The sequence below is a fragment of the Hydractinia symbiolongicarpus genome, chromosome 5, assembly GCF_029227915.1.
Source record: "Hydractinia symbiolongicarpus strain clone_291-10 chromosome 5, HSymV2.1, whole genome shotgun sequence".
Lineage (NCBI taxonomy): Eukaryota > Metazoa > Cnidaria > Hydrozoa > Anthoathecata > Hydractiniidae > Hydractinia > Hydractinia symbiolongicarpus.
The window spans coordinates 23,791,196-23,806,273 of record NC_079879.1 but is presented as its reverse complement, the minus strand read 5'-3'; the positions used below and the strand labels follow the sequence as shown (position 1 = coordinate 23,806,273).

At 33.9% G+C, this 15,078-nt stretch overlaps 2 protein-coding genes across 6 annotated transcripts in view; one reads left to right on the top strand and one right to left on the bottom strand.

Annotated features, from left to right (window-relative positions):
• Positions 1-15,078, top strand: part of LOC130645525 (focadhesin-like) — a 36,595-nt gene that overhangs the window by 18,342 nt on the left and 3,175 nt on the right. For all 4 annotated transcript variants that reach the window (XM_057451536.1, XM_057451538.1, XM_057451537.1 and 1 more), the window contains 9 exons: positions 1,288-1,416; positions 1,541-1,591; positions 3,139-3,222; positions 9,847-9,985; positions 10,208-10,378; positions 10,475-10,689; positions 13,168-13,521; positions 13,848-14,007; positions 14,395-14,840. In XM_057451536.1, the coding sequence (XP_057307519.1) occupies positions 1,288-1,416; positions 1,541-1,591; positions 3,139-3,222; positions 9,847-9,985; positions 10,208-10,378; positions 10,475-10,689; positions 13,168-13,521; positions 13,848-14,007; positions 14,395-14,840 (1,749 nt within the window). The remainder of the gene's footprint in view (positions 1-1,287; positions 1,417-1,540; positions 1,592-3,138; positions 3,223-9,846; positions 9,986-10,207; positions 10,379-10,474; positions 10,690-13,167; positions 13,522-13,847; positions 14,008-14,394; positions 14,841-15,078) is intronic.
• Positions 4,857-12,786, bottom strand: LOC130645527 (histamine H2 receptor-like). 2 transcript variants are annotated; one of them, XM_057451542.1, is made up of 3 exons: positions 12,525-12,786; positions 6,941-6,994; positions 4,857-6,324 (listed from the first exon to the last, which is right to left on the bottom strand). In XM_057451542.1, exon 3 carries the CDS (start codon positions 6,320-6,322, stop codon positions 5,195-5,197), a length of 1,128 nt encoding a protein of 375 aa, XP_057307525.1. In that variant the 5' UTR covers positions 6,323-6,324; positions 6,941-6,994; positions 12,525-12,786; the 3' UTR covers positions 4,857-5,194. The 2 variants fall into 2 exon arrangements, with proteins under 2 accessions (XP_057307525.1, XP_057307526.1); XM_057451543.1 differs by lacking the exons at positions 6,941-6,994; positions 12,525-12,786 and adding an exon at positions 6,423-6,699.

The following is a 15,078-nucleotide window of genomic DNA, read 5'->3' as shown; positions in this document are numbered from 1 at the left end:
ATCATTAATAAGCACTATCTGGCTAAAAACATTTTTGGCACGAAATCACGCAAACCTATTTTTCGTTCACAACAACAAGTTTCGTGGCTCTTGTTGTGTTTTGGAATTTTCCTAATCTCAAAATTGCTCCCTTTTTTAATAGTAATTCTTAACCGGCGAAGGATTTTCTACTAATCATATCCACTCCCTCTCTTCCTAATGTCTTAGTCACGACGATAAGTAGAAATTAGAGGGGAAAGTTACTGTTGTATTTATTCTGTTCGCAAAAATCGACCTCTCAACATATTCTGGAAAAATATGCTCGCGCAAGTTTTTTTCTTTCTATTGACATTATAGCAGCCATTTATGATTACGTTATGCTTAATTCTATTAATATATATTATTCTTATTCATTCTGCGCTGATAAAAAATTAATTATTTGTTAAGGAGTGAAACAGCGTGGTGGTATGCCGTGCTTTGTTTGTTAAAATGGCAGTTGTTTTTATTCTTTGTGTTCTATGTGGAGCTGCGTAACAAACATACGTATTTCCTGGCTGTCGATTCGATCCGATCCCGCAGCAAACTATGCGATACTATTATTATTATTATTCCGAATATTTATACAGGATATAGCCACTTCAGTGTTGGAAACACTGTTATTAATTTGGGTGCTGTGTTTGGAATGTATACCTTAAGTATACACCGGTAATACCTACCCAATTTCCCTCCTATGGCATGGGCTGACCCGTAGCTGTGGTAAAGGCACTTACTAAACATGCCCGTGCTGTGGACCGAACCACAGACCTAACGCGTTAACATTTTACACAGGCAAATTACATTTAATGTTGGTAATCTTTTGCCAGGGAGGTCAAAGGGATTTTAATTTAAATTTTGCGAGCGTTTGTCGGTGTTGTAAAATTTAATTCCGTGAATTTTTTTTGGGAATCTCGCTATTCGCTAAATTCTCGAAAATTAATTTGAGGCGGAATTTTGTACTTTTTTTCTCGCATAAACAATTTTTGCTAGTTTCTTCTTTCTGATCATGTGGTCTGCGTAAAAGAACTTCAAAACGGTATAAATTGGAAAGAAAAAATTGACATTTTTGCGCAATTCTCGGGACATATTGGGACTCTCTTCGATGTTTAATGGGTCCATAAATTAAATTACCTCTCAAGTAACCAAACGTCTCAAAGAAATTGTAGAATTTATCACTTAGCCCAAACTATATGCATTATATGTTTTAAAGGAAGTTTTGATACTGAATGTGGTTAGTGGTTTGGCAAAGTGGTGATTTTTACTTTATTTCAGGTCATTGATGTGCAATCCATATGGAAAGCCGTTGTACTGAAAGCCCAACAAAAAGATCATCCAATCATATTAAAATCTTTGTGTTCTCTTTTAAAAATTGTCCCATTCTGTGTATCTGAAACAAAAGAGGTAAAGTACCTAATGTTGAAGGAGTTTTGAATTGTTTTTTCTTTATCTCTTCACAGGAGTGCTGCGTACTCTTCTCCACAGTAGAATTATTGAACGTACTAGTGTATTGATACTTTATTTTTAGAAATTTCTGGAGGAGGTGCTAACATATCTTTGGTTTCGTGTAACCGGACAGGTACATTTTTAAGCTACCAGTTTTCAGTTACCATCTTTCCCTTCTAACGCTACAACCTATTAACGCCACCGCCTATCAACGCCACCGCCAATTAAACGGTAGTTAGTTATTACCGTCATTCTTCTAATTTAATACGTCCCACAATTTATTTCCTCTAATACTGCACTCTTTTCACTAATGTTTGTTTTATCTTTAATTTAATGCGACTAAGGTCGGATTTTCCTCAATTAGAGTGCGAGCCAGATAATTTATAGGACGTGTTTTCGTTATTGGATTTCAACTTCCCGCCGAATATTGAATTTTGACATCGAATCAAAGTTTACTTAATAAAATGGCACAAGCAGCTGTAACAGAAATAATTAAGTAAAACGTAAAACGAAAATCGACGAATGAAATGAGTGATGAGAGAAAGAAACAAGAAGCCCTGCGGCTTAAAGATTTCCGCCATTAGCAATAATCTGAATAAAGATGTAAAATCGTGACATACTTGTCACGATTTTATAGCTATAATACATTATCTTTCACCAAAAATATCCAGCCTCAACAATTCCTCTTTAAATTAAAATTCATTGATAATTAATTAGTTCTTCTGAATATAGCTTTAGTCTACGTGCTTACAAAATTGTAGTACAGAAGGAAATGACGTAATTATATAACATCAAAGATGGCGCATTATAAGACTGCACGAGCTTAAACTTTCGATTATAAACTTTAAAATAAAGTAATGTTCATTGGATAATAAAACAATTTGTTGCACTGTTAGGATTCTTATTGGCTTAAAACTCCTTTTAGGCTCGTTCTCAGAAAAAAATCTGTCAAAACGAGGATTTAAACTTTAGCCTGGATAAGTTTTAGGCGTCCAGGCTCTGGGCTGTCTCTATCTATCTGTCTCTCTCTCTATCTTCCCAGGCGATATTAAAGATTCCGTCTTCGCCGGCGGAAATCAAAAAAAAGAAAATTTAAAAAACAATTAATGGTGTTATTTTTTAACCTCTATTTTAGTGCAACAAAGTCAAATTTTCTCCTTATTTTTAGTGCGAGATTAAATTTTAAGAAACAAGAAAATTCCTACGACCCGCCGAATATTATTATTTTTTCGGTCGCACTAAATTAGAGGAATGACGGTAGAACAAAAAGTATTTAAAGAATGTTAAGTTTATTTTAAAATGATCTTTTACAATAAATTAAACAGTTTACTTGTCCCTTGTTGGTTAATGCTTAATGATTGCGATTACTCTTTGGCAGTAATATTTAATTTCGAGCCCCTTGCAGTAAGTGTTTTTTTCCGAACTTTCTTCCGTGTAAAAAAAGATTTATTTTTTCCCTATTTTGTACACTTTTGACTCAATGACAACGTAAAGAATTGTAGTTTTTTAATAAGCGACCACAGCATTTAATCGATTTTTTACTTGCTTTTATGCAGGAAAACAAACATAATTCTTTGCACAAATTTCGATTTTCTTTTTATTTTCATTAACAAAAATAAACGCTATTCGTAAACATTCTACTTGTGTTCAGAAAAAAAAGATTTTTTAATTTTTTTATAGGATGAACAGGTTATCTCCTCTGCTTATGATGCACTCTCCAGTTTTCCTTCAAGTTCAATCAAAGTCAAGTATTTGCCTCCCAAGGTAATTTCCGGTACTATTTTTTATCGTTTTTATTGAGTAACAAATAAATATTTTCAATTCAAACACCGTGTTTAGAGTTTTGTTGCACCGCTGATAAAGAAAATTTTACGTCCTTGGGGATTCTAGCCTAATGGTTTTCTTCTCTTCCACTCCAATATTTAACTCGTGTAACATTGTTACATTACCATCAGAGGTAACCGCAGCATTGCCCAAAATTTCCTATCACATGAGCCGATTGGCGATCATTAGGTCCCTCCTAATTGGCTGAGAGTACTACCTTTACAGTGCATCTAATTGGAAATTTGAATCTGCAACCTTATGATTAGAAGTAGAACAAACTACCACTACACCATTACCGCTTGGCTTTTTCCGTGCACGCGACAAATCTTTTTATTTGCTTGACAACCTCTTTTATAGAAGTACTAGGGAGTTAAAAATGCTTCATATAAAGTAGCAAATTGCTAATTCATGGACGAGGTACAGAACAGATCAGATTCTATTAACATAAAAAGTGTTGAGCAGCATTTGTACAGCAGTCGTCGTGTGCAAAAAAAATTTCGTGGTCAACATGTCGTGTCCAACTTGCATTATTCTAGGTTAACCCTACCCTAGGTTAACACAATCCTAGGTTAACACCATTCTAGGTTAACACCATTCTAGGTTAACACCATTTTAGGTTTAAACCATTTCAGGTTAACCCTATTCTTGGTTAACACTATCCTAGGTTAACCCTATTCTAGGTTAACACTATTGTACATTAACCCTATCCTAGGTTAACGCAATCCTAGGTTAACCATATCCTAAGGTTAACCCTATCCTAGGTTAGAACCATCCTAGGTTAACATCATTCCTCTTTCAAGTTCTTGTGTTTACAAGTACTCAGTCAAACAGCTTTTGTGAGGCTGGACTTTTATATAAATCGTGAGCTTTCGGACGAAATGAAGAATGCTTTGCTGTAAAGTTCGCCTCAGAACACGCACGCTATTTTACTGAATATGTATTTACCACCTTTGGATGTTGAATTTTTTTGTTGTACTTGTTTCATGTTGCGCGTATAGTTTTTGTATGACGCAAAACTAATGACAATATCTTATAATTTTTCACAATAATATTTTTTTCTTATACTTTTATCAATTTATAAACAATTTATAACGGCTGTTGGTTTTCGACTTTAGTGACTTACACGAAAATCGAGCTAAAAGCGGCGGAGAAGTGTATGATCACTAAGGACAAAAACAACATCTTAAATCTTTCTTAATATCATATTGGGAATTCAAATATAAGTGAAATGAAAGAAAAGTTCCCTATACATGTTGAATATCAATAATTTATTAGATATAAGGACTTGCCTTGCTTTTAACTTTTCTCATAAAATAAACTTCAAACCTTTTGAACAAGCTAGCGTAGCTATATCCTTAGAAATTTCGCATAGAAACATATTAGTTTATTGTACACAAAGCCAGTCGAAGCAACAAAAATGACTAATTTTTTAGAGGTATTAATTACCTTTTTAAAAGCTAGTAACATAGCATTTTTTAACAAATACTTTTTCTTGTGTTGTCTTTGTTTCCTCGTCAAAAACCAACATTTTGATTTACGAATATATAATGTATTTTACAGAACGAAGCTTATTTTTTATCGCCAAAAAGAGAACTGGAGGAAGAATAGGGTTTGCGACGTTTTGACATTTTTGTTTTTTTCACTCCCCATACCCCTCGTGAATTACAACCTACCAACCCATTCTCGACCCTTTTTGTTTCAAAAGTTTTGATTTTCACCAATAGGGCATATGGAAATTCCATTTTTATAAACTCCGTCATCTTCAAACCCAGAATAGATCCTATAGCAGAGCGATGAAAAAAAAAAAAACATGTTTACTATTCTTGTATTGTTTGATTTCTCTTTAAGTTATTTACAGGTATGTACAGGTACGTTTAAAAATACTTTAACGTCTTTTCTGCGTGACGCCGCCTTATACTTGAACAGCGCCATATTTGTGCGACTTCTCGAATTTTAGTAAGATTTTGTTATAGGCGTTGTTGTTGGTCTCCTGCGTGAGAAGTTTGGCTATGACGGCTTCATTGCTTGCTCTTCTTGAAGCGAACGATGTTGTTTTGGTGAACTGTGCTTTTGATGTTAAGTACCTACTGACTGTCTCCTTCTTATGGTGCAGTTCTCGTTTAAAGTCCGGCTTATTGAGCACGTATATAAACGGGTTTAATAATGGCGGAAAGTGCTTTAAAACGTAACCAACTTGCGTAGCGAGTTTCATCGTTTGGAAACTGGTTAAACGCAAGTCTAGAAAGAGTCGTACAAGAAAGTACGGTAAAGCGAACAGAACGAACATCGTGTACATGATGCCAAAAATGATCACCACTCTTTTCTCTTCTCTCTGTTTCTTAATGGCGTCGATGTTTGGAAACTTTCTGATTTCCCGAAACATTCGTAGGAAGACGAAGAATAATACTAGAACAGGAAGTAATACGAAAACAAAAATGGAGACTGCCGAAAAAGTGGAGTCTGCTTTTGCTATGGATTTGTCTTCTGCGCGAGTAAAATTACCATCTAGTACCTTATACACCCAGCATAGTTGAATACACGGGTAACACAGCGAGAGCAGCCATATTAGTTGTAAGATTATCAACACTTTGTTTTTGCTAATGTATTTATCTTTGGAGTACGGGTACATGAGTACAATGTAGCGTTCAGCTATAATCAGACACAAGTTCCCCATGCTGACAAGCTGCAGCCAAAGTGTCACTATGTCAACGACAACACGAAAACAGAAATCACTCGAGTGTTTAGGTTTGGCGAAATTGGGTACAATGACTGGAATGGCATGAAGCACCATACAAACGCCAGTGAGCAGATCTGAAGCGACTAAACTAAGTACGATTTTGTTAGACAGGCTTCGTAATAACTTCGGTTTGCTGTATATGAGCAGTAGTACAGTTGCGTTCACAATAAGGATGATGCATGCAATGACGACACATGCCAGATTGTATAATACACTGTCGTTCTCGAATTTAACAACGCTAGCGTTTCGTGCAACTGTTGTGTGTATTTGAGATGGCGTCGTGAGTGTTGCGTTTAGATTCATTTCTATGGAAAAAAATATATATTAAGGCTATGCTAAAGTATACCTCGATCTCTAAAATAAAAACAACTGTTTGTTGGTTTGTTGTTTTTTGTTTGTTTACCTGTTTATTTCATCTTCATCTTATTCATGTGTGAAATGTTACTTTAAAGAAAGATTTTTTCTATTTCCCTGTTTTTATTTCTCGTTCATTAAGTTGTTGACAAAATGTTTTATGAAATATTTTCCCATTTTTTTTGTTTTTCCTTTCTTTTGTTATGTTGTTTTTGTTATATTCTTCCATAGCAAATATATTCATTCAATATTTATGATTTCGTGGGGTTGTAAACTGTTCTATGCTCCTCTTCCTTTCTTTCTTTAGAATGCGCGTGTTGCTTTTTTGTTTAAAATTGTTTCGTGTGAGTAACACGTTAATACGTGCACCGATCCAAAACGAAGTCACCACGACAGCACACGATATGATACGATAAAACTTTTTAGAATTTATTTTTAAACAATTGTTTTATCTTGAGTGACAAGTGGAGAAGGAAAAATATTCAATATGACAAAGACATTTCTGAGTCGCTATTGTCTTTATAAAAGAATAACACAGAAAAAAAACGTTGTAAAATCATACGTTACCTTGTCGGAATCAACGCTCTTCTGGTTCCGTTCGGAATCCGTTTTCTTTATTAACTAAATAAATATTATATACTATATATATTTGCAAGCAAAAAAATACCCTCACACTTCCGTAAATTGATTGCGGTTTTCCGTCATTATAGAATTGTGTATTTATAGCGAACAATGCATCAAAAACTACCTTTAATAAAGATGGCAGACTAAGCAGTGGAAGCGTTATTGAATATAATTGTAAACTTTTAATCAGATGTTTTGATTTTTCTGTTTTTAATGAAGGACAATTAATTTAATCTGATTGCATGTTCTTCGACATATTTTTGTAAGTTCTTTCGAGCTAAAAATACAACGTAAATGCTTTGAGTAACCACAGAACGTGATGTTGTTAAAATGATGGACTCAGTTTGTTGAAAGCGTCATCGCTTACTCGACTGTGGAACGTGACCGTAATATTGTCAGTTTAATAGACGTCCAGATATTTCCGAAAGAAGGGAAATTGTTCTACCATACCAACAAAAATACGACCATTTTTGGGTGAGTAAACATATAATAATTGCCCAGATTGATTCTCCCCTGGGTGGTGTTCAGAAAGATGGTCAGCCAGTCCATCGACTTGTTTGAATGAACCTCGCTTATTTTTTTTTTAATGTCTTCACGTAGATAAACGTTGTATAATTTAATGTTTTGTTTGCACGTTCTAGTCATGCTATCTTTTTCTCCTGCAACGAAAATGATAATAAAATTGTTTGAAGATAGAAAAGTAAAATGATAAGATATCTAAATAATTTTGCATAGTACATGCTTTTTTTTCCTTTTTTTGTTGATGCAAGATTTTTATCTTGTTATTTTTTTCTCCCTTTAAATTTTGGTACTGAAAGTTTTGTGCATTTTTTTACTATTTGAGATATGTGGCTCTGTCTGCGCTTTCCTATCATCTGTACAAGACTTGAAAATTTTATTTTTATTTTTATAATTATTATTTTATTTTTTGCTTTAATATATTTATTAAAAATCGTTGCTAGGTTGGCTGCTGGAATTTTTTGAATTTAGAAGTAGAAGTTATTCTAGTCGGGCATTTTTTTATTTTTGGTTTATTTTTATATATTTTATTATTACACTTATTTACTCACCCTTTTATGTTTATAAATTTATAATTTGAGTTACTAAAAAACATATACATCGGTATCTTTCGACATATTAGACTTTTTAAGAGTTATAGAAGTACGCTATCGATCATTCGTCACATTTTCGTGTGGCTATCTTCTATCTGAAAAGCTCTGAAAACAACCCATTCTTCTAATTTTATAATTAATGAATATCATTGCTAACTGCTTTGTTAATAAAAAGAACTTTTACTAAATTAAGTTGACAACGTTACATTCAATATTGATCCCATTAATGTCGTTTTGGTGTGGTGTTTTTGTACTATCGAATTGATCTTTTTTTTCTCAAAGAAACCAAACGTTAATTAACCACTGAAATTTTGTTATAACGCTCTGTTTAGAACATTAGATTATGTTTTTGTGGTTATTGTATGCGAAGTAAATACTTCGCAAAGTAGCTTTTTAAATCTCTCAGGTGCAAATAATTTATTTTTTATATCTTTAAATGTGAAAAGCATGTCATTGAAACTAAGAGTTTTGTTATCTATTTTAGTTATTCAGTGTTAAAGCCAACATGGTTGATAAAATGGAACCTGATGGCTACGCAGTTTTGATTGGTATTTAAAATAAAGTCAAAGCGTTAATTTTCCACAAAAAAGGACCACACTAGAATTTCACAGAGGGGAGGGGTTGCCCGTTGTACATATTTTTCGAAACGCTATCTCATTCATCCTTGCCATCCTGTTTGCATAAAGTTATGAAATTGAACGGGGGTTATTACCATGATTGCAGGTGCGGTTATAACGTGGTTTTTTGTTTAATCCCTCCCCTACTGTCAAAACAGTGTGGAAAGATCAGAGGAATACTTACAAACCTATTTTTTTGAACAGACAGACAAAATTACTAGTCAATGTTCAGTGGGTGGATAAATCCACGGGTTCGCCAATCCTTTATATCCTAGTTCGTGTGTCTCCGTACTGTAGTACTATTTTGCGCAAACACGGACAAAAAATTGGCAATTATTATGGAGACTAGTTGGCGACTCGTTGTCGATAATCATAATTGAATAACCCAGCGTTACCGCCAGGTTAAGCGCTTAAAAAGAGCCGTAAACTGTGCCACGCATCCGGGTAGAGCGCTTTAATACAGGCAAACAGTATGTCGTAAATCGACAAAGCGCATTGCGTTTCGGGCGTAATATATTTTTCAAGAAATAATTTCCTTCAATTTTTGCTGAAATAAAGTTTACAACCTGTTGTTACCTTGTCATAGCAAAAACAGACGCAGCCGAGCAGCATTTTTCTATTTCCTGTGGAAGTTTAAAATTAATCGCGACATCGGGCTAAGTAGTTAGTATCGCAACTTCGGTTTAAATATAAACACAGGAAACATCCTGTCATTACCCCCGTCTATCTAAAACAACCACTTAGCAATTTTATTAAGCAGAGTGAAACTACCTTGTTGTTACAAAATTAATTGTGAGCAAAAAATCCCTGTTGTTTTATTGAATCAACAAAGTAAGACTTTCGACAAAGTATATATTACATTAAAGGTTGTAGCTATCCAACTGAATTTAGTTCAGGAATTATTGAAAAAGAACAAGAGATTTGTGATACCACCTGCTCTACTAAGTTGGGTGACTTGTGGCACTATGAAGTTAACAAGTGGCCTGTGATACTTCGCAAAAACTATCGAGTGACGTGCGCCACTAGTGACTCTTGTTACCACGAAACTGTCTGTGTATATACTTCAACCTTAGTAAAAACAGTAAAATTTTTATTTTGTTGCTCAATTTAACCTCCTTAGGTGCGTGAAATAACGAGAGAAAAGTTGAAAGCGCTGAAAGAACATAAGGACGATGAAGAATACAATGCTGACAACGATATTTGTCCTGGATTTGGTTATATTTCGTTGTTACTGGAGACCAATACAAGTGCTCTACCAGGTGAGAATGTTTCATCGCACCTATGAAAACTCTTTGTTTTTTTAAACTATTGATTAATCTAACAGAGAATGGAAATTTTAAAATAAGTAAAATCCTCAAAAAATATATATATATTTTTAAAAATTGAGCTAAATGCAGTGGGAAAAAATCTTTCTTCTATTCCTTTCCTGTTTTTGCCTGCTCCATTACTTCTTTTTGTAGCTATATATGACTTGGATCTAGGTTTCCAAAAATTCATGCAAACTGCTTTGCAATCAGACATTGACGCCTTACCAAGGGGCGTGGGACGTCGTGTAAACACGAGACCCATTTCATCGCATGATAACGCACGTGACGTATTACTAAGGCAGTATGAAAGTTCCACAAGACCGGGTATACTTCCGGGTTTAGCGGGTATGTATCGGATTGTTCGTAGCTACTAAATTTAAGCCCTTGAAATGTTTGTATCGCATAATGACTCATAGTTTAAGTTGATCTATCTCCTTATAGCTGGTCTGTTGTATTGTTATGAACCTAAATTATACGGCATGGATCCAAATAATATGACTAAGAAACAATTGAAACAACTACCAGATCGTTACTTGCAAATGTTGGATAGCCTCCTGCAAGATTTCAAGCTTCAGCCTAACGATTGGCACCATGCTGCTACCGCAACAAAATCTTGGTGTTGTTTCATGAAGAAGATGTATAATGCTTTCTCAGAGGTACGTTCTATGTATGTCCAGTGTTCACTGCTCCCCAGTGAAAAAAAAATTTCTAAATCCACAAGATTTACCATTTCTTCTAACACCGTTTGAAGGACGAATTGAGTGTATTGTTTTGTTTATAATATGCACCCCGTCGGTGTTAAAATCTTTTAAAGCTACTTTTTAGCGTGTAAGTAATCACGCATTAAAATAATATAAATTGCATTGTGGTTAAATCTTACCAACGTTTCAACCCTTCGCCATGTAACAGAAATCGGAAACCAGCAGCCTCTTTCGCAAGAGGAATCGTAACTAATGTTCAAAAAAATAAACGCGGGAGACCACACATCTCTTGTCTCTTGCATATGGACTGCTTCATGGATACTGTCAAGGTTTGGTTTAGTTATTGTTACAAAAATGTAACTGTGAAGCTAATAAACGGGGCCAAATTAATAAAAGAGGTTCAATTATGTAGTTTTTGTTTAACATTTTTTCATTTTTTCAACAATTTTCCGGTTACAAGGATCAATGTTTTTTGTTTTCTTAATATAGATGTATTTTATACATATACCTTTTGTAACATTTTCATATAAAACGTGTTCAATGTTTTTAAAGGCAAATTCTCCAATAAGTATTTGCTGCAGCTAAAAACAAAGCATTCCAATCTAAATTTTCCTCTTTCTCGAACACTTTAATTGATGCGGTTAAAAGACGCGGCTAATTACTTCTACGTCTGAACACTGACAAGAGACAATTGTTTGAATCAAAAACACGTGTCACGTTTTTCTCATTTATACTCATTGAAGGTAATTGCACTACTACAATATCTTGTACACAATTGTAAAAAAAATTATATTCTTGTACAAGATAACTGTACCTTTTTGATTTAATGAAACTGAGAGGCAGTTCGATGCGGTTTTTCATTAATTCAAAAATCTATAAAATGAGATCTGGCTTTTGTTCGTTTGTTTGCTTGTTTGTTTATCTACCACTGTAATACTGAGAACAAAAGGTTTAAAGTCAACTTGCCCCACCACGATATAAAAGTCGAATTAGTATGCTTTTTCTTAAATCATAAATGTGTGATTAATGAGCTTTAAATACTGTTAAAACTAACCTTCTCATCTCACTTCAAAAAATAAATAGGTAAGACATCCCTTACAAAATAGTTCAACCTAGAATGTTATTTTTACAGATACTTGAAAAATAAAATAAACTCAATAACTGGAAACACAAAACATGATGCCAGCAACATCACCCTTTTTGATAAACAATTTTAAGTTCGCCACTAAATAAGCCAGCTACTCGTATTATCATATTTATAGCTACCTATCTAGTTCACCTAGCTCATCTACCATCAAGAATAAAAAACAAGTCGTAGCCCATTGGCTGGCAGGCTATTATACCATATTACGAAAGATAAATAATTAGATTGCATGACAAAGTACTTTGCAAATAGTACAAATAAAAAACATGAACTATACTTTGCTGCAAACTAAAAATTTTCTCATAACTAATCTCGTTTTCATATTATTCGGTATTTTTGGTATGTATATTTCGCAGAACAAAAGGGATATGGAAATAGATCTTTTAGCAGAGAAATAAATCAGTAAAATAATCATTCTTAATAAATTTAAAATAATTTTAGATACTTTATTTGGATTTGAACAACCTTTTTTCCTTCCCCAGGTTGCTTTTCTTTCTTTTCTCTTCTTCTTTCTTTTTCTTTTTATAATTTTTTGTTATTTTATTGATGCTATGACGGCCTAAATCTTCCATTTGGTGACTCTTAGTCTGATTGCGGAGTATTTTAAAAATAATTCTACGGACCAGAATAAAAAAGGCTTGCTTACCAAAACTGAAGAATGAAATCGTTTACGTCGAGTTATTTACTTTGCAGTAGCAACTGTAACGTCTTCGCGATGTCGTGTTGCGTGTTAAAAAAATAGAGTTTACTATTTCCCTCCATTGGGTCATAGATTATGTTTTCACAAAAATACAAGTTAAAATTAGAGGAATAAATGAAACAGAACTGAAAAGCAAACAAAAATTTTGATAACATCACATCGCACTAAATAAATAAAGTAAACATATCAGCTATCACTTTTATTGAAGCGTGAGTTTTCTTATTTTGTTCAGATAGAGAGCAGATTAAATTTTTTCGTAAATATCACATTTTTATGGAATTACTCTTTTCGCCTTAGTTTATATCAAACGCAAGAAAACATATGTCGCAAAAAGACATATTAATTTAAACAATATATATAGCTACGATGGAAATTTTGTTCGATCTTTAGTACCAGAGCGAACCGTGGACATTCCTACAACTTTATATAAATTTAGCACTGGAATAAATTCAAAATCTCCTTACAAACAATAATTTTCAACTTACTTACTTTTTCTCAAGGATTCCTTTGTTAATCTTCAATTAATTTCGTTAATCTTTAGTTTTATAAGAATTAATATGCCCTAAATTTGATTATTTTTTTTTTTCAGGGTCGCAGAGCTGATTTAGAATTACAAAAAGAAAGGGGCTTGGTAACTGATGAAGAATTACACAATGATCATCTCACATCGATCAAATTTTGGTCACGTGACCAAATCACAAATCAATTGCGAAAGGCTTCCAAAGGAAGTCCGAAAACCCAAGGCAATTCAATTTTGGCTTTAGTTGGACTTGCAAACGCGATATCGAGCTTCGAGGAGAACGAAAGCAAAGAAGATAGAATGCGCACACCGGATCAGTATATCTCTGTTCGTAGTTGGTTACTGAAGGTAGCTGATACTGTCATGGTTGTGTTCGATGGAAACTACAAGCCAGCAAGCAAACCTTTCCAATGGTGTCAACAGGTAGACTTGTCTCTAAGTTTCTTTTACGTGTCTCTCATTTGTAAAATGTTCATTAGGATCGAATAGCGCCCTTTTCAGCGTTCTTGGACAACACAGAATCTTAGGCGGGATATTTCGCGCGGAATAGAAAACAAATCGATGATTCCGAATGGCTGACGGGACCACAAAAGTAGAAATTAGTTTTCATTAGCAGAATTTCTCCTGAGTTTAATCAAACTGCTCGGAGTCATTCGCTCTAAGAAATGGTTTGGGCATACGCTCACTCCTACACCGGCTATACCGCTTTTTGAACAACCAGAAATCACAAATTATTAGTCATGTTTCAGGTTTCTTCTGAAAAATCAACCGCCAGTTCGCTCATCTCCAGATGTTGCGCAGCTATATCGTTATCAGAACTCGTCTCGCCTCTCTTATCGTTGGATACTGAACGTATTACGCATATGGTGGAAGCTTTAAAAATCAGATGTCCTGGACAGGCGAAAGCAGGTAGGTTTGTTTTTGCAATGGTGTTATTTGAATTAAAAAAAATCGTCAAAGATGTATACAGTAATGAGTTTGTGTTACATAGCTATGTCAATTTCTTTAAGTCACAGGGACTCAAAACTTGCTAATTAATATGTATAAAGTATAGTTGTTGATTGCCTGAAAGTTAAAAAGCAAAATTAGCGCTATAGTGTAGTATAATTAATGTTCATTACTCTGGATGAACATTTTACATTTATTCATTTATTACAATACTGATTTTTTTTTATATATTTCACCATAAAATAACGACATAAATATTTGCTACCTCGCCGCTGATTTAACGTTACAAGAAAAAAGAAAAGATTAAAGAAAATCATTTTTTATTTATTCTATTTATTTCTGTTGTAGGTTCAGCCACGCCGATGCATTTCTACTGTGGACTCGGCTTCGGTCTGATGCTATCTCGTTTATATCAAGAGCAGCTTTCAGAAATTATAGGTGGCGATGGAGGAAACGTAATGGTTACGTATTTATCTCTTTTGCAAAATATTGTGTTCGAGCAAGAAGAACTTGAAAAAGATGGCGCCATAGTTGGGTATGGATATGCTGTTTCTTCTCTGCTAAGTCACGATAGTCGTAAAGATTCTAAAGTGCATGGTCTAGCGTGCTTAGAAAAGCTCTTCCTGAGATGTACATCGTTTGAGGAAGAGGAATTAGCCACAGTTACGGGACAAGGATTTTTCTTTGCATTGGCTATTGTTACGCAAAACGCTTTTGCATGTGGTTGTTTGGGAGTTGAAAAAGTAACAAAATATTTCGAATTGTTGCAGCAGAAAACATCCAGAGCACCTCAGGTAAAGTAGTGAAAAATTTTTATTAAACAAATTTTTGTACAACATGCTGAACTGATTTAACATGCTAAACTGATTTTTGCGGTTTAAATACTTACTTTAACTTTTGAATACATTTTAAATGATTTCCCAGGAAAATGATAACTAAAAATTTTTACTAAGTATTACTAAAATCAATTTGAAGTACAATTCATTTTAAAGATCATTGTCTTACCCATTGATTTTGCTGTAATATTTTTTA

What these genes read in the sequence shown, in the direction of transcription:
- LOC130645527 (XM_057451542.1), bottom strand. Translation starts at nt 6,322, where the DNA reads ATGAATCTAAACGCAACACTCACGACGCCATCTCAAATACACACAACA.